The 25,546-nt window shown below is 38.6% G+C and overlaps 1 protein-coding gene across 1 annotated transcript in view; it reads left to right on the plus strand.

Moving 5' to 3' along the window:
• The window catches only part of MAN1A1 (mannosidase alpha class 1A member 1), a 167,491-nt gene that overhangs the window by 128,744 nt on the left and 13,201 nt on the right, over positions 1-25,546 (plus strand). Inside the window, exons 6-8 of the mRNA XM_086632109.1 lie at positions 8,770-8,893; positions 11,521-11,614; positions 15,584-15,699. Coding sequence (XP_086488235.1) covers positions 8,770-8,893; positions 11,521-11,614; positions 15,584-15,699 — 334 coding nt within the window. The remainder of the gene's footprint in view (positions 1-8,769; positions 8,894-11,520; positions 11,615-15,583; positions 15,700-25,546) is intronic.

The following is a 25,546-nucleotide window of genomic DNA, read 5'->3' on the forward strand; positions in this document are numbered from 1 at the left end:
TTAAAAGTATGAACCTATAATACAATAATTTCCTCCTTCATCACAGCTTCTTTATGCATTGAATCATAAACCATAGTTGATTAGCATTGTTAATTAACTGCAGTACTAAAAGGAGAAGGATGCAGCAGAGGAGTTAGAAAGGAATCTCTTCTGAAAAGTATCAACAGCAGATCACCCTTTAACTTCCCTGATTTGGTCTATCGTATTGGATTTAGTTTCTCTCTTAGCAAGTTGCTAGCAAGGGATGTGTGTCTAATGATTGGCATTGGTTTCTGGGAAGAGAAGCAGCCACTCTTCTTTTCTTTTTGTGACACATTGACAAATAGTTCCATTCAGGGCAAAATAAAAAATCCTTCTTACAAAAGCATTTCAGATGTGACAATCCCAAATAATGCATGAAGCATTAGATATTCTATGAAAATGACGTCTGAAGATCATCCCTTTGGCTGCTATAGTGACTCCTTTAGCTAGGGGATCACAGTATGCAGCTATAGTATCCAGGAAGTATTTTTTCCCATTATTTGCTTATTTTTATATTGGGGTGTGTGTCACAAAGTATATTTAGAACATATTAATTGTTTGGGTTTGAGTTCATTCATTTGCCTGGGAGATGCTGAAAGCAATTGTTTTATTTAGCATTTTGATGTATTTTGTGCCATCTATGACTCTATAGCAACTTACTCTTTTAAATATATTTTGTTTCAACTGAGAAATAGATACTGAGTATGTAATTGAAAACCTGACCCTTTACTGACCTCTTTTCATTTGTTCTAAGGAGACTTAGTTGACTTAAATTAAAATATTATTATGAAAGATTGGTAATGGCAGAAAAGAAATAGACTGAAGGCTTTTGCAGTGTATAAACACTTTATTAGAAATGCAGTGACTGGACATTAGGTAGTTATACTGGCTTTTTCTAAAAGGAAGACATTTGTTTAAAAAAAAAGTCATCCATAGAAATAATGACCAATTCTGCCAAAATGGAATGTGCTCTTGGAAGTTTTTCTCACTGGACTGAAGTATGGCAGAGAAATTAATAGTAAATTGACATTTATAACATCTATGAGAGAAATTTTGGACATATTGCATTATGTTAACTTCTTTGTTTTAGTAATTCACAATAGTGATGTGGCACCATCTGTATGGCTTTGCCTGAAGATTCATGGACTTTGATATATAGAAGATTCATGGACTTTGAGGTATATTTTTCATGTCTCAGTACTGCAGAAAGGTTTTCTGTGTTTATTTTTGTAGTTCAGTCTGCCAAAAGTTATCTTCCATTATTTTATAAAAATGTCATCCAAATGTGGCCTCTTGTATTGGTTTTCTGTTGTGGGGTTTTGGTAGCAGGGGAGGAGCTACAGGGATGATGGCTCCTGTGAGAAGCTGCTAGGAGCTTTCCTGGTTTCAAGTCAGACCCACCTCTGGCCAAGGCCAAGCCTCTCAGCGCCTCTGTGAATAACATATTTAAGAAGGGGAGAAAAAATTGGGGAGCTGCAGCAAAGGGAGAGGGGAAGCACAGACCTCACCCCAGGCTGCCTGGGCAGGTGGGTCCCTGCAGCCAGGGTGACTAGAGTGGGTCAGACCCAGCATGGCAGTGGGGAGAGAGGAGTGGGATGTGAGAGAAACAACTCTGCAGACACCAAGGTCAGTGAAGAAGGAGGGAGAGGAGGTGTGCCGGAGCTGAGATTCCCCTGCAGCCCCTGGTGAGATGGCAGCGGACCCCTGCAGCCCGTGGAGATTAACGGTGGAGCAGAGATCCACCCGCAGCCCATGGAGAGCCCCATGCCAGAGCAGGTGGCTGTGCACGAAGAAGGCTGTGACTCTGTGGGAAGCCCATGCTGGAGCAGTCTGTTCCTGAAGGACTGCACTCTGCAGGAGGGACCCACGCTGGAGCAGTTCATGAGGAGCTGCAGCCTGTGGGAAGGTCTCATATTGGAGAAGTTTGTGGAGGACTGTCTCCTGTGGAAGGGACCCCACACTGGAGCAGGGGAAGAGTGTGAGGAGTTGTCCTGCTCCTCAGGAGGAAGGAGCGACAGAAACGTGTGACGAAGTGACCTCAGCCCGCATTCCCCATCCCCCTGTGCCACTGGCAGTGAGGAGGTAGAGAAATTGAGAGCAAAGTTGAGCCCAGGAAGAAGGGATGGGGGTGGGAGGAAGGTGGTTTCAAGATTTGGTTTTATTTCTCATTATCCTACTCTGATTTGAATGGTAATTTTTTTTTTTTTCCCCAAGTTGAGTCCCTATAATTGCTGAGTGATCTCTCCCTGTCCTTGTCTCGACCCATGAGCCTTTCATTATATTTTCTCCTCATCATCCCACGACATGGGCCTAATCCACGACACCTGTACAAAAAAGGACCATTGAAAATAAATTGTGAGCTAGGAAAAACCTTCTTTTATAATTAAAGAATTAAAAATATAACATTACAAAGCATTTATCTCCAGTCCTACTTTTTTATATATATATTAGCCTGTAGAGAGTTAAAAAATTCATCTGGTACCTGTGAAGCTAATTGAAATCTTGGGGAGATTTGGGCACCTGGCAAGGGAATAACTGTAGGTAAGATTGGTCTCCCTGGGTTTACTCTGTAAAGGGAGAGACTCCATCTTTGGCTCAGTCTCTTCTGTGAAGTGATTTAATTCTGTTATCTCCTTGTACTGATTATCAGGGGAGCCCCGGAGAGATTGATTTCTGTGACTACCCTCGCTGGAGCTGCACTGCTCTCACGTTTCCCCATCTTCACTCGCAGTCAGACCTGTAGCTGGTACACAGCGTCCGTGTGCTGAATGACACCGTCCGGGTATGAGCCGTGCAGCCGAATCGCATGGGGTCATAGTCCTAAGGATAAAACGTCGAAAAGCGATCCTGTTATGCTTTCGAAATTGTTTGAGGACCACAGGCTTCCTCTGGGGGGAAAAACGAGGGATGATGTTTTCTCTCACAAAAAAACTAATAATTTTACTTTATTTCTATTTATTAGGAGTGTACGCTTGGGAGTTGAGACTCAAGGAGAAGCGTGACGTGTGTTCTGGGGAGCTGGGAGTGGGTAGAAGGAGAAAAAAAGCTGCAGGAATGTTTGTGTGGCTTTTGCATCACCCTCCCCCTTTTTCTTGACCTCCATTTGGGAAGATCTCTCTCCCTTGTGGGTGTCAGAGGGGTGGCTGATGGTAGGGAGCAAGGTGAGCAAGCCAGAGGCTGCAGGTTGGGCTGGGTAATGCTCTCCTCCTGTGGGTTTGGTTTCCTGTTAAAACAGGATTAAGCCCAATCAATTCCAGTTCTAAGCTGTGTTCTCCGGACAGATCCTGTTGTCGCCTCAGCACTCCTGGAAGTACCAGGCACAACCTGTATTATCCAACTTGAGTCTCATGGCTCTGGTGAACTTAAATGGACCCTTCCAAGTGCGGTGTTCTCATTTCTCTGTTGTAGCAGTTTGAATTTTGACCCATCATCATAGTTGAAGTAGCTTTTTTGCAAAAGACATCAGCATTTGTAAAGTCCGAAGGGGCTGTAGGGAGTTATTCTCATACTTAATCCTAAAACCTTTTGCAACAGCAGTTCTTGGACGCTTCACATTGTTGCTGCTGGATCTCTTTTATTCTGGCTTTTCAGCTTTTTTTACTGACTAAGTCTGGAGGAGGATGCTGACTAGGTTGTGCTTTTGCATTTTGCGTTAAATGTTGAAATTCTGAAGTCCAGCAACTCCTGCTTGTGGAGTTGTCCTGGCACCCTCCAGGAAAGGTTAGGGGATAATAAACAGACTGTCTGCAGAGACTGAAACATTTCTGCTCACTGATGAGAAGAATTTTGATTTGATAAGTGTTTTGACTCTTTGAAGTATTTGTGCAGTTTCCCTGAGGATTTGCCATTCCTTTCAGTTGAAAATGAGCTTCTGCTTCATATATATTGGGGATGTATGTAATTTTTTAAAAATCTTGTAAATATTGTTGTGCCTCTGAATCTGAATTCTTTTTGGAAAAAAAAAAAAGCCCTCACCTTTAAATATTTGTATTTCTTCTGTGGTACCCTGTCCTGGTATGTTCTGTATGTTTTAGAAGAGATACTGATCTCATACATTCCGTTCCTATGCACAGAAGGATCTGGTCTACTGGAAAAATACTGAGTTGAGTTACCAACAGCCCAAGTCAATCAGGCTCGTATTTCCTTAGAATGAATGGCAATAGAATCGCAAACACTGTATTTCAGGTTCTGTGACACACAGTATTCAGTAACAAAGTTTATAAAATAAATGGGAAATATCATAAACCAGTGATGGTCCTGCTTTAATATGCTTTTCTGATCCAGATCCTCACTTCAGATTTCACTTAACTGTATAAGACTAGTTACACCATTAGATACAATAATACAGAAATAAGTTCTAAAGTTCTATTAATATTTTACAGAAATTTTTTATGGGTTTTAAGTAGTATAAACAGTATGATTTTAGACACAGTGATTTAAGATACGTTAAAATAGTGCCTTGTAAACTGAAATTATTTTAGTACTGGTCTGGAACTTCAAACAAGTTTAAGTCATGTGGCTTCTCCTTCCTTTCTGAAGTGTATAGGAGTTTCATTTCTGACTCTGATGTCAGTACATGACTGACACTTAGTACAGATTGTAGTGAGTATCAACAGAAGAAAATTGAAAAATACAGTAGTAAAGTAAATTACAAAAAGAAAGCAAGATAAAGGAATGTAGCTAATAGAGACAGTGAGTGTCATACCTGGGCCCCCCTTGCTGTCCTCTACTAGTGGTGGTATGTACCTATCTCTTTCTGAAAAGTGCATTTGTCAGCTTACAAGGCATTTGGGACATAAAACCTTTTCAGAAGAATAACTGAGTGAAAATAAGCTGCAAAAAGTTTTCAATGCTTTACAGATTTTGCTTTGGTTGAGATGAGTGATCTGCACATACGTTTGTGCAGCTCAAGAACAGAGCCTTAAGCCATCTTTGGAAATCCCCCAAATGCCCTGATCATTCTTTGGGTTCAGATTGCTACTGTAGTTTCTTGACCTGACTAATGGGTGCCCTTGGAAGAAAAACTGTAGGAACTTGCAACTTTATACATAGTTTTGATAAAAGTTGGAGTAGAAATAAATCCTTTTACCAGAGCCTCAGGCTTACATCTCAAGGCTTCGGGAAGAAAGCCCATAACTTCATAACTGAAGAGTAAATAGATACCCAGCACTTACTTGATCACTGAAGAGTAAATAGGTACTTAGCATTGACTTTTTTAACTTTGAAGAATTTTTGGTCACCCTGATGATAGTATTGGTGGAGAGCTTGAAAAATGTCTGAGTTGGAATGTGTTGTCTCATGCATGGGCAGTATTTTACTATGTCTGGTTATTAAGATTTACTGAGCTATTACACTTATTTATTGTGTGCTATTTTCTAGGGCACCTCATGTTATTTATAAATATACTCATTGTTTATAATCCTTGACACACAAGCCTTTTTCCATTTCACCATATCCCTTCATCTGTTCAGGTTCTCTCTTGCTTAAGGTCTGTTCAGGTTCTCTCTTGCTTAAGGTCTGTTCAGTTCAAAAGCATACAATATTACTAAAATTTATTGGGGAGTTGGGTGGAAAAAGAGCACCCTCTTCAGTTTCCTTTTTTTATGCTAAGAGACAGTTAAACAAAAGCCAAAGTCTTCTTTCCCTGGTCCAAAAAGATCAGAGAGTGTGAAACCTCTCTCATTCTCTCTGCTGAGAGCTTTGTTGAGTATCTCCCAGGCTCTAGTAGTGTCTCTTCAGGAGCTGACTGTCTGCATAGCCATGCACGCTGGACTATCATCTTAAAGTAAGGATAGAGTTAAATGGAACCAGAAGCAATACTGTGGCTGCTCGTTAGTATGAGGGAATATGGAAATCTTACCTGTTTCGTTGCTCCTAAAGATGAAATATAAGAGAGAATATCAGACTAAAGGTTGCATGAAATGTAGTTGAGGCATTGAATTGCAGTTCTTGGGTTCTACCACTTGTTGAAACAAGCTTGGCAGTTTTGACTTAGAGCACCCATCTGAGACTAAACCGACAGATATCCTCATTGTTTTGCAGATTTGCCAGAAATATGTTGATGCCCTTTTTTCTCCTAAACAGCTGTCCCAACCAAAACCAATAAAAGCTACGTTAGATAGTACATAGGTGCAACATAGATGTTTATTTCTACTTTTTTTGCATGAAGAGGAAAGAATTCAGGTTTACAGTTTTCAAGCTGTCTTAACAAGAAGAATCTTCCACTCATGGTAAAACATGCAGGCAGAAAACCTCTCGGTAGCCATGCTTGGAAATTTTTCCGGTTAACAAAGTGGCATACATCAAAATGTTCTGACAGTTTGTGTTGATATCAGCAGATGTTGTGGTGGAGTGCAAGTAGGGACTTTATTACATTTTCTGCCAAGTTTGGTTGATGCCTTGCTGCAGGAACAACTCGATGTTTCTACTTTGAGATTTATCAAGAAATTTAACAGAAAAAAAGTGAGCTTTTGCCAGTTGCACCATAACATGGTAACTTTTCAAAACCTTGAAATATTTCACTTTTTTTTTTCTGGCGAGCTTTATTTACCAGTAGTGTCTTATGTCATCTCTTTTAATCTGAGTGATTTGGAAACAAGCTAAAATATTTTCATTAGAAGTCAGCAGTTAGGCAGGGCTTGGGCCAGCGTGTCCTAGAGATGGTGCCTGGTTTTGGGTGAATAACCAGTTTGTAGGTGTAAGCTCTTCAGTCTGTAAATAAGAGTTTTCCAGACATGTTGTCTGTAATACTCGCCTTGATCTTATTTCTGTAATATCTGACGCTTTTGTGTCACCGTTTGGAAAAATTCTGACTCATGGTAGATTGAAGTGCAGGCAGCTTGTAAACCAGGTGGGTTTTTCTCTTCGTTTTTGTTTTCATCAGATGTAAAAAGCACTCTAATCTTTGCAAGATTGCTCTTAAAATTAGATATTCAGATCCCATAAAACTCGTGTTTTGTTTCTGTCATACAAATGTCATATCAAATTTGGATTGTGTGCGTCTTCGCGGTACCTGATTTCATTATGTCATTGATTTTGTCTGCAGCTATGGAGATTAGAAACGTTTTTCTCCTTTGGAGTTTTGGGCAATCATTCACATCAGAGGACTTCATGTGTCCCAGCCTCTTGCACCTTTATGATCAGCCAGGGCAGTCTCATTTGATCTCTTTCCTTTTGCTCCCCCAAGTTCTCCCCCACTCAGCACTCAGATGAGCTTAGTCACTTCAATGCTTTACAGTCTGGGAAAAAGAAAATCTACAGCATACCTAAAGGGAGTATTTGGCAGATGCTATGGTACTTCAGAAATGGGACAATATAAGTCTACCTATCAGCAGGTAATATTCTAGGTTTATTTTTGGTGGCACTTGAGTGATTTCCAGTGCTGCCTTCAGCTCAAGGCCAGGCAGCCAAAGGTGTTGCATGGTTTAAGCTGTGGTGTTTAAACAGAACACAAATGTGCTCTTTGTTTGTAGCCTTTACTCTGCTTTTGAAGTTTAATGACTTGTTTTTATTTTCTGTGTGTGGCAGAAATCTCAAAATAATGTGTTAATATAGCTAGTGGGGAATTTAATTTAATGGAGTCTTAATTTCATTATATTGGTTAAACTTCCATTATAGATACTTGGCCTATTGAAGAAAAAATTTTAATACAACTGAGGACTTCTATCATGATGAATTAAAGATAGAGCTTCTTGGATTTTTGCATTGCTTTGTTTTTTCCTAATATAACTCACATTTTAACTCAGGAAGAATACCAGATTTTCATGGTTGTGCAAGTGGTAACTGATGACTGTAGTGGCTGCTTATGTGTAAAAGTAAAATTAATTTTTTATTTATATACGTGTGTGTGTGGTTTTTTAATGCTGTTTAAAACTTGAAGATAAGGAAGACATTCCAGTGTATTTATAGCTAACATTCATGCTGATCATATGCTGGTCTAATATGTCATTATTCACCTGGATGCTCCAGAAAGCTGGCTAGCTTTTCTTTAATTTCAGGGTTTTTTTTTCTGAATGTTGCTGCTGGAAATTTCAAGGGGGAAAAAAAAACCTTTTTGTAATGAAACTTCAGCAGACTTTTCATCCTGAATCTCAACCAGCATTAGTTTCAAGTGGGGATTTAGCAATAAATGTGCTTTTCTCTACTCTCAGCACAATACCTGAGATTAATTTTGCTGTGAAGTATCTTTAGGTCTTAATTAAAACTGAAGTTACTCATCCTGGTAAGAGTGCCCAGACAGACAATGCCTACATATCCTACTGTATTAAATTCTCAGGTGTTAAGGATATACTGCATGGCGTACTTTGAACTTAAAGCCTGTGCTGTATATATGCATTGTAGAAGGAAGAGTTAGAATTGGAGAGTGTTGTGTTAATTCAGGGAAAATAAGTGAAGTATGAGAATGTTTTCTCATACTCAATGTATTTTCTGATGTCTTTAAACATGGTATCGTATGGGGAAACACTGGTACAGTGATACGTGTAATGGAGCTATTCATGAGCTAAAAGACTGGCTTGTTGCAAGAAGCGATTTTACAAGCCTAAGCAGAACTGGGTGGAAGTAATTCAAAGTTCTGTGGTGAGGTCATGGAAAGCTGTTGAAGCACGGTTTCTTACACAAATATTAATACATTTTAAATTAATTATCTTCTCGTGATAATAGTATATCTACTACCTGTTACATTTTATTATCATTGACTTATAGATGCTCATGGTTATTTTCTGTATTTCTCTCCCCCCCTCACCTTAGTGGAATTGGTCGAAATTGGCCATGGGCCTCAGGCGGCAGCAGCATTTTGGCAGAATTCGGAACTTTGCATCTGGAGTTCGTACACTTGAGCTACCTGTCTGGAAACCCTGTCTTTGCTGAAAAGGTTAGACTGCTCAGGCAAAATCATGCTGTAAAGGATAAATGGCGTGTTGGGAGACTAATATCTCTGGGGAGAGATTTGGATTTTCTTCAGTTTTAAGTATTTGTCACAGGAGATAGATATTTTCTAGACGTTTCGCTGATCACCTTTGTGTGTTTCTATATTATAACGTCAGAAATCTGTTCCAAAATCATTGCAATGCATCTTCTTGTATATAGTACTTACTTGGCCCCACAAAACGTGTCGTTTCTGTTTATCTTCTAAATTAGTATCACATTAAACAATCAGACAATTGATATTATGTTAGGGATGATATGTGATACCTATAGAAAGCAAAGCACCATGGCTACCTTGTGTGATTTCAGCAAGTTTGGTCCTCAAAGTGCTGTATAATATCACTACCATCAGTAAGGTCAGAAAGCCCTTCCATTGCACTGACTTTTAAGCAATGTGCTTTGAACTTTCTTTGGGGGAAGAAACAAACAAAAAAAAACAACAAAAAACTCCTTTGACAAAACAGTTGTTGTGCTTACTAATTCTTCCAAAATTTGATAACACTGTCTTCGGGATACCTTTTACTTACAAAAGCCGTAGAAAACAATTCTTTTTCTCCTTCCCTCAATTCCCAACTAAGGAATTTTGCTTTGCTTTTTGGTGCATAAATAGTCAGCGAGTCCTGTTCTTTATTGTATCATTTATCTTTTTTTTTTCCTATTTAAAACTTCCACTTGTTTTGGTTTTGTATTCTTACTCCAACTGCCTCATGTTAGCTAAAACTGATATTATCTATCTAATAATCTTATTAATAATGAGACTCCAAACATTTAGCAGTAGGTTTAAAAGCAGTGGTCAAATCCAAAAAGGAACACTAGTTGTATGAAACTTAAAGGACTGAATGACTTTGCTGTAATAACATTGCCAGCACTGGAATAAATTTTGTGAAACAAATTCCTAGCAATTTGAATGTATTTAGGGATGAATTTAAAGAAATTTCTCTTAAACAAATCTGAACTGGAAGAGATTGGAGGAGGGGTGACAGGACCCAGGAACAGCCCGAAACAAACTAGCTAGGAAACAGAATTATCTTTTGATTTAATTTATAATTTAATCACATTTTTAATTATTATTTTTCTTAATTTGTTTAATTAATCAAAATTATTACTTTAATTAAATTGCAGTATATAATCATTAGAATAAATCAATAAATTGATTTAATGTGTAACATCTGTTCTGTTAAGAGACAAAGTGTGACGACGGTGCGTACGTTAAAAACCCTAGCCCATGGTTCTCTTCTAAAGTGCCATCGAGCTGTAGCTGCGAGATGCTGGGAATCTGTTTATGTAAGCTGCTCTTAAAACCCTTTAGAGACTGTGATTCCACAGCCCTCCGAGGCAAGCTGTTCCAGGGCTGGTACACTTGATAAAGAAGAGGAAACACTGCAATAAGCTTTGCATGGAAGTATTTGTAGAATTATTCATTAAATGAGGTCTCGGACTGGTTGCAGTCTGCGTTTGGGCAACAACTGTTTGCAGTGTAGCATCAAGATGCAGAAGGCAGTTTGTGTACCACAACAGAAATGCTTCTGCGGCTTGGTGTAAGCTGATTTATCTTCTTTCTCAGCAGCTAGTTCACTTGATCTCTAGGCATTCAGGATGTTATAATGAAGCCGTCAGTACCTTTTTGTTATGATTGCTGGTCTGCGGTGCTCGGCATCTTCATTCTCCCAAGTTGCTACGTTTGCTTTTTCTGTGAATGTTAAAATTCAATACAAATTATTTCATGTGCTCTGCAATGGATTGTGCTGCTGGATGAGTCCAGCTGCAGAGCATCTGGACTGTAATTGTTTCCCCGGGCCTCTCATTTGTTGCGAGCTCCTTAACAGTGCCGGCAGAGCGCTCGGGGCTGCATGGGTTCCTGCTGGGCAAGCTGGTTGTATGAAGCTCAGTTCCAGCAGTGCTCTCTTTTCCAGGCAAAACTGCTTTACAGTTCACTTCTGCGTCTGAAGTAGGTTATAGGCTGAATGTTTAATGCCATTTCTGATTTGGGTGCATGAGGAATATAATGCTGAAGTAGCTGAGCTTAGCTAAGGCAACTAGCTCCATGAATTTCAGAGTCCTGTGGAGGGATGAGATACTCTGTATGGCAAGTCCTGAACTTCAGACCTTGCTTCAGTTGTGTTGTTTCATTGCCAACAGTTGACACAGAAACACCAGAGGTTTTGAGGAGCTCATTTATGTGATGATAGCCGCTTAGAGAATCTTTTTTAACAGCAGTATGGTTGCACAGAGGTATTCAGGTATATGTGTTGAATCACAACAGTGATGTGAAGTATTGGAACAGGCTGCCCAGGGAGGTGGTGGAGTCCCCATCTCTGGAGGTGTTTAAAAAACATGTAGATTTGGTGTTGAGCAACATGGTTTAGGGACCCTGACAGTGCAGGGTGAATGGTTGGACTCGATGATCTTGAAGGTCTTTTCCAACCAGACGATTCTATGATTCTGTGAATATAAGACTATTTTTTTATTTATAAGAATGTTTGCACTTTAAGACTTTTGTACCGATCCTGCTTTATTTTGGGGGGGAGGGGGGGGAAATGGATCAGTGCTCAGTGTTTTGTACCCTTCCAATAGGTAATGAATATTCGAAAAGTTCTAAATCGACTGGATAAACCAGAGGGCCTTTACCCCAACTATCTGAATCCCAGCAGCGGCCAATGGGGCCAGCGTAAGTAAATTACTTCGTTGGTACTATGAATTGTCTGACAGTGTGCTGTTTGCAGTCATTAACTTCTTTCAATCACTGTTGTGTGTTTTTTATATAAAGAACTTTATAAATAAAGTATAAAATCTCACATTATATCTGAGGCTCTATTCAATGTAAAAAATACTACAAATATAAAAATAATAATCCTAATTGCTGGATTTTAATGTACTTTTCTTTGATCTTTCAGTATGGCTTGTGCAAGCAAGGAAATGTCTGAATATGTATCATTTTGGAAAGGAATTTGTAGACTACAAAAGTCTTTTATTCAAAAATCTGAAGTGCTCTCTAATGTAGCTGTTTAAGGAAACATTATCAGCTCATTTGAATCAGATTTCAAATTTTAGAGTGGTGTGGCTCCACTGAAGCTAAAAAAATAAATAGATAAGTCTTTCCAGTTAATACCAGCTGTGATTTCTGTTGAAGTTTAATGAAAACAACTGAGGAACAACTAAACAGAACTGTGTCACGGCATTTATCCCCATGGAACCATTACTGGAGACACCAAAATTAGAAGGGAAAGAGTATAATAAAATGCTTGAAGTATTTGAATTTCTTAGCCCCTTCTGGATGACTGAGCCTTTTCTTATTGTACGTTGCCTACTTCGATCTTCATAACATGTTCAAAGCCTACATAGTGTGCAGGATCACAGTTCTAGAGACCCTACTTCTTCTTTTTTCCACTTTTCCTACTTAGGTTCTATCTACCACTATCCCATTCATGTGACTCAATGTTCTCATATTTTTTCCTCCCTACGCTGCTGGAAGAAAACAAGCAAGACATGCTGTCTTGGTCTGAAAAGACATGGGTAGATGAAATGGTCCTGTAGATATCACTGTTGGAGCCAATTAGACAATACAAGAGAGGGAAAGGACTGGAGTAGTTTTTGAATATAAGGGTGCAGCTAAAGTGGAAGTGAGGTTCTGGAGTACTTACGGGACCGGCCACAGTCTGGATAGATAATTTTTGCAAAGACAAAGAACGAGTGTTTTATTAAATAAAATGTCTCTTTGAATGCTTTGTGTCACTCTCTGAATTAAAAAGACATCCAGAAAAGTTGTGCTATTCAGTTGCATTGTCCCATCAAGGCAAAGGCTGTTTCCCTTTGTGAATTAGAAGCATGCCCATCATTTTAGAAAGCCTTCTATTCTGCTACACTGTGAGGCTTCCTTTAGGTCACTGTGCCACAAGGCCTGTGGCAGCTGAGCATGCATAACCATTAACTCCAGTTGGCATGTTGGTGTAAACTCTGACATCCATTTACAGATCTGAGAGATATGTGCCCACTTGTTACCCGTGTTGGTTTAGCGCAGCTTTGTAAAACATTAAAAACTCCCACTGGAAGTGTTGATCCTACAGCAATAGGCACTGGGTTTGGTTAGAAGGCCACTTTAGCATCTGTGAGCCAGGTCCAGTTACCTCCTTCCTCAGCTTCCGTCAGCCACAGAAACTCAGCTTTTTGGCGAGCTGCATGAGAGAGATCTTTCCAGTGGCCGCTGCCATTAGTGGCTCTGTCTTATTTATTTTAAAGCAGTCAATTACTTACTCTGCCTTATGGCCTTTGCCATTTCCCTGTTTTTGATACAGTTGTGTCTTATGTGCTCCTCGTTCACATTAAATGCTATTTTTGTTGGTGTGCACAGGAAAACTTACAGTTTATGCCAGCTTTGCTTCCCGATAGCATGTGGTATTGACAAAGAAATAGCTTCCTGCACATGCAAATGATGGACACAGATATTGATGCAGGTCAGCCCCTAGCACGCTGAAGCAGGAAAAGCAAATTTGATCTTGTTGCATCTCTTCCAATTCAGTTGCCTCCATTCACAGACACTGATTTATTTTTTTTCTTCTCATAGTAGGAGTATCAGAATGTAAGATTTGAGGGATGTTTTATTTGAGATTGCTTTTCTAGGCTGTTTTCAGTTGATTACAACAAGAAAAAAAAAACACAAAACAAACTAGACCCTTAATTGGTACAAGACAGAAGTATTACCTCTCAAACATCAAGTAGAAGGAGGGGGAATAGTTTCTGAACATTTCTTCTCTAGCAATGCTGTAACTGAAGGACGCTGCTGGATCACTGCCATTATTCCTGTAAATTCATTTAGCCCTTGTTATTTTGACAGTAAACTGACAGTGATTTGCTGTAGCATGCGTCAATTGGATTTGTCTACTGCAATAATGTATATAATAACAGGGCTTATTATTGATGAAACTCTGCTTGTGCTATTTAGTTTGCAAATGTCAGAGGTTTCTATGGTAATTTATTTAGGAGACCGTAAAGGTCATTTAAATGCTGCTGTTCAAAGATCAGCCTTCGATCATACTAAATGTTCTCTTTTTTTAAAAAAAAGAAACCTCTTTTCCTTTTGGATCATGAACATTTAATTATATAAAAGATGTATTCTTTCCAAAAATTTAATACATCTCATTCAAAAGAGATGGGAGGGGGGGAGGGGGGAAGGAGGGGGAGGAAAGCTGTTTATAACTCAGATTTGATGGTACAATGTATTTTTTAGGCAAATGGACAGCATAAGTTTGTATGTCACAGGCTAGTGGAGGAAAATGACAGTTAATAAAGTTTGAATAGAAAAAAAGTCTATCTTCTACAGTTGCATGGCTTTGCAACCTCTTTAATAGTCAAAAGGAGGCATTCCATGAAGAGAAGATACGAAGGAGTTTAAAAATAAATACTCTGTGTTCTTTCGAATTCCACCAACATAAGCATAACTTTGAAGCTAAGATCAGAGTTAGGTGTTGGGAAGCGTGAGCTCTGTACCGCTCGCCCTTCTGCATCTCGCTTTACGAGCCTGGATTACTTTGTACGTGTTCTGCTTTTTCTGAGCCCAGAATTTTGTGATATGACTCACGGACTAACTGCATGATATATGTAACCACATCTCCATCCTGGATGTCTCAGGTCGAATTAGCAGACCCCTTCCTCACTGTAAAATCGACAGTTATAACTGAGTTGTGCTGGTAAAGCACTTTGAAATCCTTTCACTGAAGACTCAATAAATGCCAAATCCCTTAATGTTACCAGACAGCACCAACTTAAAAAAGAAACTCTCTAGTGAGTGTTCTCAGTTTAATGGAGCTTAAAGAATTTTAATCTCTATATGGTTGTAGTATTTTATGTGTTTAAGGGGTCTATCCTGAAATCATATGATAGCTCATTAAAATTTTGCCAAGAATCTTTTAGGCTGCTGGACAGTAAGTGAGTGCAACCTTGTGCAAGCGGCTGAGAGCATCACTAACTTTCACGTTACTGGTGCAACTGGCATCAATCGGTCTGACTCAGTCGGTGTTAGTGTTTGCGGAGTCACGTCCTAACTGTCTGCAGTTGAGTAATCACAGCATCTGTAGTACCAGATCATCTCCCACAGTAAGCACAGGGCAGAATAAAGCATTGTGATAGCAGTAATCATCTGTAGATGGGGCAAAGTCTTTTTTTTCTTTTCCTTCTAGAACCACCGCTGAGTTCTGAGAGCAGCCAGATGTTCAAAAATATAGCAGTATTTTTAAACATATGGGTCGACATTTTGAAATACCATAAAACAACCTGAAATTCAACTCTGCAGTAAAGAGCTAAAACATTTTGGCCTTTTTTATGAAGTGACTTAAATAGAGCGTTAGTGAATAAAAGAGCAAATAAAAACAATGCCTGCATTTTAAGAAGGGAAAACCTTTATCATGTTAGAGAGAACTTCCTACTTTTCTTGCTGTTTTTAGAAGAGAAAAAGGAATGTAGATTAACACAAGAAATAATTTTCTATATATACCAGTTAAGTTTTCCCTGAAGTTCCAGCCTTACCTTTGTTAAAGATTATTGTAGGAAGAGATCATTAAATGCACTATTTCAAACTGTAATTGTATTTTATTGCCCAGGCTGAAGATGAAGTTGTTGTTGAATCTCTTTCTTCCCTTTCTAGATCATGTCTCCATTGGAGGGCTTGGGGATAGCTTTTATGAATATTTGCTCAAGGCATGGCTGATGTCCGACAAGACAGATGAAGAAGGCAAGAAAATGTATTATGATGCTGTTCAGGTAAATAAGATATTTAAATCTTCCTTTCCATAATAATCTAATCTATAATAATCCTAAAGAGACAGGCTTTGGATATGATGTGAGGGATTTATGTCTTTCCCACCACAATGTGGTTTTTTTAATAGAATTAGTTTCTCTTGTTAAAAGACTTCAGCAAATATAAATGCTAGAGGAATACAGATACTGTGGGAAAGTGGAGAGTCTTGAAGTATAGCTATTTTTTTTTCCAATTGAAATACAGTCAGTTCACTCTAACACTGGAGGAGAAAAGTATAAAATATGCAACAAAAAGATATCTACAAGTAGCTCTCAGATAGAAGTTCAATTCTTTTTCCTCAGTTCTCCCTAAATATATTCCTTTTGTCCTTCTTCCTTATGTTTCCACCTTGTATTTCAGCCGTTACAGTGTTTTGATTGTGGTCAACACAGGGATCAATATATTATGGTAGATAATATAGATGAAAATATAAGTTTTTCTTGCACAATGACATTTTGTTACAAGATGCATGTATTTGCCAACTTGTGTGAAACAGCCAATTATTCAAATTGGACACAAGAGAAAGTCTCCAAAAATCAGGATTGTTTGTACTTACATTTCTATGTAGTATTTTATTTATGATCCTTCTACTCTGCAGTTTGCTTTGTTATTGATGGTATTTCGTTAATATACTGTTTTGGGACAAACACTGGATTGAGACTTAGGAAGTATTACATTTAAATCTATACTTGCAGGCTTTCCTTGCAGTCTTGGGCAAATGACCTTTTTTCTCAGTTCTTTGCTTTCAAATATATAAAAAACAGAGGATAATATTTCTTTTTCCCCCATCCTTTCATCTGTTTTGACTGGAAGCTCTCTAGGGCTAGGACTTTTATCTCTTATTAACTGTGTGTATATACAGTGCCTCTGTAGACAAGACTTCGAGATGCTAAGCAATATCTGCTTATTCTTTCATGCATCGGAAAATGTGCTGTTCCTAGGGAAGAGACAGAGGTTTCCTTTTACTTCCCACACTAAAAAACATCCCCGGCTCATTACAACTATTCTTTTTTTTTTTTTTTTTTTCATTAGAGAGAAGAGTCGTATGTGATAATTTGAGGGAGGGTGTGATCTCTGGTGGTAGTAAATTTGACAACCAAGTATCCTCTGCTAAGAAAATCATGCCTTTAATTTTGTAAGTGCAGATTTGGATGCGGTTGGCCTCATTTTCACTGCTAACATGGTTTCAGCTTCAGAGCAAAAGGTGGACTTTAAATTAGATTTGAGTGCATTTAAGTCTATAACATAAGAACAGTGATACTGTAATAGCTCAGCCATTAGGTTGGCAGCCAAGAAGAGAGAACAAAGTGTCTGATAATACAATATCAATTCATCTCACCATGGAAGGCATTTTGAAGCACCTCAAAGCTGCTTCTAGTCTCCTACTTCCACTGGTTTAATAACGTCAGGTTTTTCTTCTAAATACAGGCTTACACAGGGTAAGCAGTAGTGCATAGACGCATGCAATAAGAAACGTGCTTTTGCTAGTACAGCTGTTCTGGAAACCGCTGCAGGTAGAATATCTTAGGAGTGGTGCGGCTGTCACCCTTGTTGGCAGGACCATGGGTGTGTTGCCTCCCATCCTGCCAGGGAGCAGCAGGGGCACGTTGATCCCAGCTGGTAACAGAAAGTCCAAGAGAGCCCAGTGCCTTAGTAGGAGGAGCAGGTCCTGGGCAGCTCCTACTAAGGCTGAAGGTTCACCTTCGCCTGACTTGAGCACAGCTGGAGCAAGGTACATCAGAACGTCTCTCTTGCCTTACGCCACGCGAGCGGGTGTGCCTTTCCATGTCAGCTGCACAGTGGCAGTGTGCCTGGGTCACTCTGAGCCAGCCTGAACTCCCCAGCAGCATGGCTGGGGTAGAGAACTACCTGCTGCTGGCTGGTCATCACAGGGAGAGGGCCCGGAGCAGCTGCACATCCCCAGTGCAGCAGGCAGGACCTCACGCTCCAAGGTGTGTCCGTGCAGGGTGCAACAGCACAGCTTTGTTTAAACTTGTGCCTTAGCTATACCACGATAACAAGCTCCTTGGGTACAGAAGTTGTCACAGGCATCCTGGGGTCCTGGTGGGGAGCAGAAGCAGTGATGACCACCATGCCATGCGGCTGGTTCTCCCTGCTCAGGATTGAGCCAGGGGCGTGGAATTGCCTGGTCAGCAGCATTACTGAATGTGGCAATATCAAGGTCTGAGTTCTCCTGCATATGATTAGATTTAAAGTACCTGTTATCTTAATATTTTTTAGAAGTACTAGCTCTTATGTAGTCCAAGCATCTTGTTTGTCCAGAGTATCAGTGTTTGAGAGGGCTAAATGATCACTGTGTGCTAGGTTTCACCACGCTGCTGTTGGAATGCTATTTCCAGTATATTCTGAGCGATGGCATTCATGTTCTCTGTTTTCTGTACCGACGAACATCTGTACTGAAGCTGAAAGGGTACCCGCAGCATGCAGATGTACAGCTTGATGCTGTAATGTAGCTTGTTTAGAAAACAGCAGGGAAGTTGTAGTCTCAGAGAAACCGCAGGCCGTTTGGGCCCTATTGAGATGCCAGGTTCTTCACCAGAGTAACAAGCCTGTTTTGAAATGCATCCTGATATTGGCTTTATTGCTATCGATCCCTTACTTATCTAAATTAAAGCTAATTTAAGTGTCTGCACAAGCTGCAGTCTTTCTTTATGACTAAGCCTACATGGTTTGGGCATTCCGAGTCTGCTTCGTATTTTCTTAGATAAATTTCCCATGACGCTTTCAGAATCTTTTTAAGACTATGCCAAAGGGAATGACTTGATTATTCCTTGCCTTTTGGTCCAGCACACACCCACCAAATTCTGAAAAAACAATGTGAAGGTTTGATGCCTAATTCAATATCTTTCGCTATTCAGAAACCACAAATGAAAATATATGGTGAGTTATAGTTCACTGTGAAAAGCTGAAATTTATTTAGATAAAGCTTTGGGATTATTTCTTACATTGTTCCATAACTCATATTAAAAACAAAGAGTTCTTTCCATTAGAATTTTTGTAGCATCTATATAGATTGTTTTATGGCTTAAGTTAAAAGCAATAACTAAGATGTCAAACTAGATTTAAAAACTTTTTCTGTTTGCCATGAGCAAGATGCATATTTGGCTGATGCCATTTAAAGAAGACTTTATTTCTAATGGGAAAAGAGACAGAGACAGTCTTGTTTTGAATACCAGAGCGTAATATGAATGTATTTATAAGGCCGTCAGAGGGATTGATAAACTCTAGAATTTGCACGAAAAGACAAGTGAATGTCTTTATAACGTAAGTTATTTTTCTCTTTTGAAAAGCTGTGCACATAATACCCTGTTTCACATAATACAGGAAGTAAGAGATCTTTTTAAACTGTTTTCATTGGATAGCATGCAACATTTAGTTGCAGAACAAACACATATTCAGCTTTTAGTCGTATTTTGAGTATGTAACTGCCCATAGAATAATCTATCAGTCTTTGCAAGTATCCGGGACAGGAACCATCCCACTCTTTTCAGTGAACACAGTTGATCTCTGAGACACAATTGAGTAGGTGTAGTAAGAGAACATGACAATGCAGAGCAAAAATGGACCTGTGGGTTCACTTATATCTTTATATGTAGTCTAGCGACAGCAGTGTCACAAGCAACTGCATCGAATCCTCCCCTCTTGAACGTGTCATCCCTCAGATTTCTAAATTGAAGGGCAATTTTCCCACTACTCTTGTTAATAGGTTGTCTCACGCTTGATGTCCGATGGTTAGGTGTCTTTTTCCAAATTTTCCCATTACGTTTATTTATGGCCATTGCCGCAAGCTTTCTGCATCTTAAATATTTATTCTTTCTCTCTCTGATGCTGCCTTCATCCCCTCCTCAGCGTATTTCTAGAGAAGAGGCATATCTAAGGGCTGTAAAGAGAGCAGTAACTGAGCTCAGAAGAACTTCGCAGGAAGGGGGACAATCCCTCACCAGCACTTCCCAAGCAGCTTGTTCTGTTCAGCCCATGGTGGCCCCGTGGTATCAGAGAGGTAAAGCTGCTGCAATCTGCAGTTTTACCTTTAGACGGGGTAGTTTACTTTTAGATATTTAGATTGTTTAATTTTTCTTGCTGGGTAACAACTACTCAGAAGATTGCTAACTCTTAAGACTACCCTTGTGTTGTGTTTTAACCTGGCAGGCGGCTAAACACCACAGAGCCGTTCGATCACTCCTCTCTCCCGCAATGAGATGGGGGAGAGAATTGGGAAAATGGTAGAACTCATGGGTTGAGATAAAGACAGTTTAATAGAACAGAAAAGGAAGGCAAAAAAAAAAAATAATAATCCTCCAGTGGTTGCTTCCGCCATTGTAAGCAGATCAGTGTTATCAACACTATTCTCATCCTAGATCCAAAACTCAGCACTATATCAGCCACTGGGTAGAAAATTAACTCTGTCCCAGCTGAAACAAGGACACTTTGATATACACAGTTTGTCCTCTGCCAAAGGAAGCTATATGGTTTTGATTTTGTTTCGTTTTTTTTTTTAGTATATTTAATTGTCAGCATTAAGTAGTGAGTATTTTTCAGAGCTGTCAAGATTTCAGCCTTTCAGATAAATAAAATCCATGTAGACTCATTTCTCATTGAAATGAGAGAGAGAGCAAAGCATTGTTAGCAAACTGAAGCTATGGTACTGGCAGATAGGCCCTTTTTATCTCCAGAGTTTCATGAGGGTCTGCTTAACTGTGGTGACAGTCTGGTGGCTGGTCTGTGCTGATTGCCATTTCCCTTAAGTTGCTCGAAGTGGTTTGCTTGGTGATCGTAGTGATCTTAAGAACTGCGTAACTGGCGTGGACAGTGTTTATAACTTAAATATATAAAAATGAAGAAATATGCAGTTTGTTTACGTGTTTTGTCAGCTGTCACGTTTGAAATATTTATCACCCAGCTGCACTGGTGTTTTGCACGTAGCAATAGTATAGCTGTATTGTGTAGGAGCACAAGATCTATTACACTTAAGAGACGAGAACATCCAGAGAACTCATTGCTGCTTTTTATTCTCTCTGCTACATTTCCCCTCGTGAAAGGAGTTTTCAGGCTCTCTACAACTGCTTACAGAAAGCATCAAGACTGAAGGCAGGCTTTATAGATTTTTAAATTCTTAGTGGTTTACTTATAACTGCACAATGTCTATACTTTGGACTACAGAAAATGCTTATTAAAATATTTGCTTGTTTATGGAGTATCAGAAGAAGCAACAAGCTATAATGATGTTTGAACTCTTTAAGGAGGATTTTAACTAGAAAACTCCTGGGAAAGAAATTGTCCCCTTTTTGCTCGTGTCTTTGCTCTTGTCAGAGCAGCTGTGACCTTGATATTTGTGCTTTTTTTGACAGCAAAAAAGCTTGTCAGGGACAATAAATATCTTAGAATATTCAGGAAATACATAATGTAACATTTTGAGAGTGACTTGCTTTGATTCATGCCATTCCATTAATACTGTTTTAAGAATATGAATAAATCTAGCCTTCTGGTAGCAGACAGCATTAAGTACATTTACTGCAAGAGCATTGGTGCTCTTAGAGACACTAATAGATCTATACAGGGGAGAAAAAAGCCTAAGTAGATTTTCAGACAAAAGTAAATTACCAGCTTTCCCCTAGAACTTAATCATCTTTTTAGTGATCAGATGGATAGGTATCATAGTAGTTAAATGCTTGCCAATGTTTCCATTTCAAAAACTTAGGCATCTCCATTATAAGCATTCACATTTAATTTCACATGTAAGCTTGTCTGTATAACAAGTCCAGAAGCAGTAAGTGCCTTATTGCTTTCTAAATGTTCCTTATATATTGTGTTTAAACAAATGAAAGTTCTGCTGTGTTCAGATTTCAGTTTTGATTTTTAAAATGCAGTTTAGTAAGAAGTGAGGACCTCAGGATAAGAAGATGGCGCTTTTCTGTGGCAGAAGTATTTAAATAAATTGTAACAAGGACTTGAACTTCCTATTCCATCCTAGTTTTTCTGGCAGTATGCTTCCACATGATTCATGCATCTTGTAATACATATTTAAAACCTGTATGAGGGATATTTAAGAAAACAGAATCAACTACTAAATATAAAGCTTAAAAAAACATTGTACAATGTTTTTCTGCCATCTCCGAAATGGCTGTAATAATTGAACAATGCCAATCCTAAACTTTACATAATAAACTCAATGGAATTTTGGATAAATTTGATGAATTATGAAGATTGCTGAAGAAAAACATCTATTGCATTAGATCAACTCAACAGAGAAAATATGAGAGAAACTCAAAGTCAAGAAAACCGGCAATGGGCTTAAAAACTCACAGCATGCAAAACCACAATAATCCTGACCTGCTCTTTCAAAGCAATAAAATGTATTGGTGCAAGCAATAAATATTAAAATAAATAAGCAATTGACATTATACATCCTTGAATTATTGGAAATATCATGTGGTAGAATTCTCTTTCATACTCACTGTTCCTTCAAATCGTCAAAATACTGTTTATGAAGAAGATTCCTAGGGGAGAAAAATATATTAGAAGTTTGGACTGAGAAAATTTATAGTGCTTTGTTGCAAAGAAGCCTGCAGAGTTGTAATTATCCCCAAAATAAACATTATAAACTCCGGAAATTTAGAACTAGGATCATATTTTTGAAGTTTCAAATTTATAAGGTATGGAAAGATGTAGCTGATTTGCAAGACAGTTCTATCTCCTGCTACAGTGACATCTTGAGGTGGGAAATGAAACACCTGGTTTCTGTTAAACCAGCAGTAGTCATTGAAATTCATTAATCATAATTAAGCTGTTATTGTAAAAGAAGTGATAAAATGCCAAAGTGCTAGAGGAAGTAGAACTGCAGTTTTACGTTGCATTTTGAGGTTTGTACTTTTTTATCCCTGCTCCTTTAGCAGAATTAACTTTTTTGTGGCATGTGTTTATTTTGGATTGAGCAACTTTGAGGTGCAGAACATTTCTCCTGAGGAGCCTACATCTGTGCTTTGTAGGCATCTCATTAATATTTTTATTACCTGTCAGCATAATCCACCAAGAGAATACCCTCCATTAAAAATAAGCTTGGCAATGAGGTTTTTTCACTCATTCGATCAGTGGGATGACTTCATCCTCTACATTCCACTATAAGCAATCCGGTTCGACGACGTCCTAAACAACTCCGAAGGGTAAATACAGGACTTCCCAATCACAAAATTAAGTCAGAGATTGAGGAAGCTGGGGGGAGGGGGGGTGGCTTGGTTAGACAGGGTGGAGTGAAGACAGTGTTTGAGCTGCTTTTTGGCCCTAGCAATCGCCAAAGGCTGGGAGGAGCTGACATAGTAATGTAAGAAGGTCCCAACTCCCTGACACACAGATTCTCCTGGTGACCCCAGGGCAGGCATCAAAGAAAAATGGAGGAAAATGGCGATTTATTAGGCGAGATCAGTTCTGCTTAATTTTGCAAGCGTGAGGACTGATAAGCAGAGAACGCAAAACATAGTGCCTTAAGAAAGGGAGCAGGAAGGGGAGGAAATCAGGTTGGGAAAAATTGAAGAGGGGTTTGGGGTTTTTTTGTACTGTTAATAACAGGGATTAGACACACATGCAACGTGCAATCCTGTAACCTAAACAATTCATAATGTCTCATTCACGGCAGTTCTTTCAGTGTGACAGATGGGCAAGGGCATAATTTTAACATGCGAACTCATGAGAAAGATGCCAGGAGTAATACAAGGTGCACTTGAGTCACAATTCGAACTGCAAAAGGGACCATTAGTGTTTCTAATTGAGTGCTCAAGCGTTTTTACAGTTGTTGTATAGAAGGAATAATTTCCCTCAAGATGGGAAAAAAAGTAATTTAGTTAAAGGCTTTATTGCAGTGAGGACTGTAAGCAGAGCCTTACATAAAAGCATCCAAAAAAAAAAAAATGCCAAGAACTGTATCAGTCATAAAAGTTAGTCTGGCTGTAAGAGCTTGCAGATACACTGTAAACCGTATGCAATATAAGCTTTACGTGCAGTAAATTTCTTTCTTTATATATCTGGCAAATATTTTTTATTTCTTTTAGTTTCTCCTCCTTCCTCTTCTTTTTTGTCCACTACAGTCTAAAGTCAGATTGTCTCAATTTTATTCCCTTCCCGCTCCCCCCTCACTCCCAGGTAGCATCTGCTATTGCTCCTTTTGGGAACACACATTTGCAGCCACTTCTTTGCAAACTTTTTTGTTGCACAGTCTCTCTGCTGTACCTTGATGGAAAGAAAGAAATTACTATTTGAATTGCAGAAATACATTCTGGAAAACAGTAACATGAAATTTCCATTTACTTAAAAGAAAAACTGTACCAGCTCCAAACAATTATCCATCAATAATGTATTTTTAGCCAATCAAAGACCCCATTCTTCTAGCTTTTTTTATTATTTGCAGACACTGTATATTGGTTTATATTGAGAATATTCATTATAGTAAAATGAAATAATAATCCTTATAGTGATAAATATGACTCCACCTGATCTGCAAGCAGTGCAGGAAGGAATTATTCATAGGTGGGGGCCAAGTTGTAACAGAGCTGCAGTTCAAATAATCTTGTCCCTTTTTTAAGTGTGTAGATAGAATTAATTTACTTTTATTTTGATATAACTAAATATGAAATTCAGAATTAATTTTACCAAACAGAGCTTTTCACTTGGATGGATCTTTGTCGCCATAGCACCTATTGTCCTTTTATAGTAACGTGTTTTAGTAACTTGATTTCCCTGCCAGAACTGCACCCACAGCATTGCAGAGAGCAAGTAGCATTTTCCTATGGGATTGTAACCCTTCCATCCTACTGCTCAAGTTCAGAGACTCATTATATCTTTGTTTAAACTGATAGTATTTCTTCTTCATCCTAGTACTTTCTCAATTTTGTGTTCAAGTTTTTTTATACTTAGAACAATTGCTCATATTTTCCAGCCTAGTGATTTAGTCCTGCTCTGGACCTTAAGCTTATTTAAAAAATTAATGTTTTTCAGAAAGTTCAGTCCAGCCTGATGGCACTTGGAAGCTTTGTGAAACTCACTGAAAAATATTCTGATATGCTGCTCACAGAAGTACATATTATTATATTATTTAAAAAAAATATTAAAAATATGAATAGCAGTTTTGTGAATTTCCAACAGATGGTTGGTAGATGACACTTCAGAAGTTTGGGTATAGATTCAGGATTGGTAATTGAAAGAGTACTGGATTTTTTTTATTGTTTACTTTGAAAATATTTTATTATACTAATGCATTATGCAAATGCATTATACAAGCATTATACATTCCAGAAGTAGTGCTTTAACAATATTGGAAGTAAATTCTGAAATGAAACTATAGTTAGGTTGGACTTGTGGGGAGAATGAAGATTTTACAACATCTTAATGCCACAAATACTGTTATCAATACAGGAGTTCAAAATTTCAATGAATACATTCATCAATAGTTGATGTTAGGGAGTTTGTTTTATATGTTCTGCTCATGAAGGTTATACTTTTTTTTTTTGAGCTCAAAAGCATTTATATTTTTGACACTTGCTAAATATGCTGGGGTTTTTATAACAACTTTTTGTTTAACCTGGAATTCCTGAAACAACTGGAACATACCTAACAAATTCATTATAATCTGACATTTCGATGCCACACTGGAATTATTCCAGACTTCATGCAACTTTGATACTGCGAATTCGTTAGCAAGCCTTTCGAGAACGTTGTTGCAAGGCAAGCAGCTAGTCTGTCTCTTCTCAGTCGGAGGGTAGATGAATAGTGACGAGAGAAGGGAAACCTATTTCTGACGAA

This window comes from Tauraco erythrolophus, chromosome 2 (genome assembly GCF_009769465.1).
Source record: "Tauraco erythrolophus isolate bTauEry1 chromosome 2, bTauEry1.pri, whole genome shotgun sequence".
NCBI lineage: Eukaryota > Metazoa > Chordata > Aves > Musophagiformes > Musophagidae > Tauraco > Tauraco erythrolophus.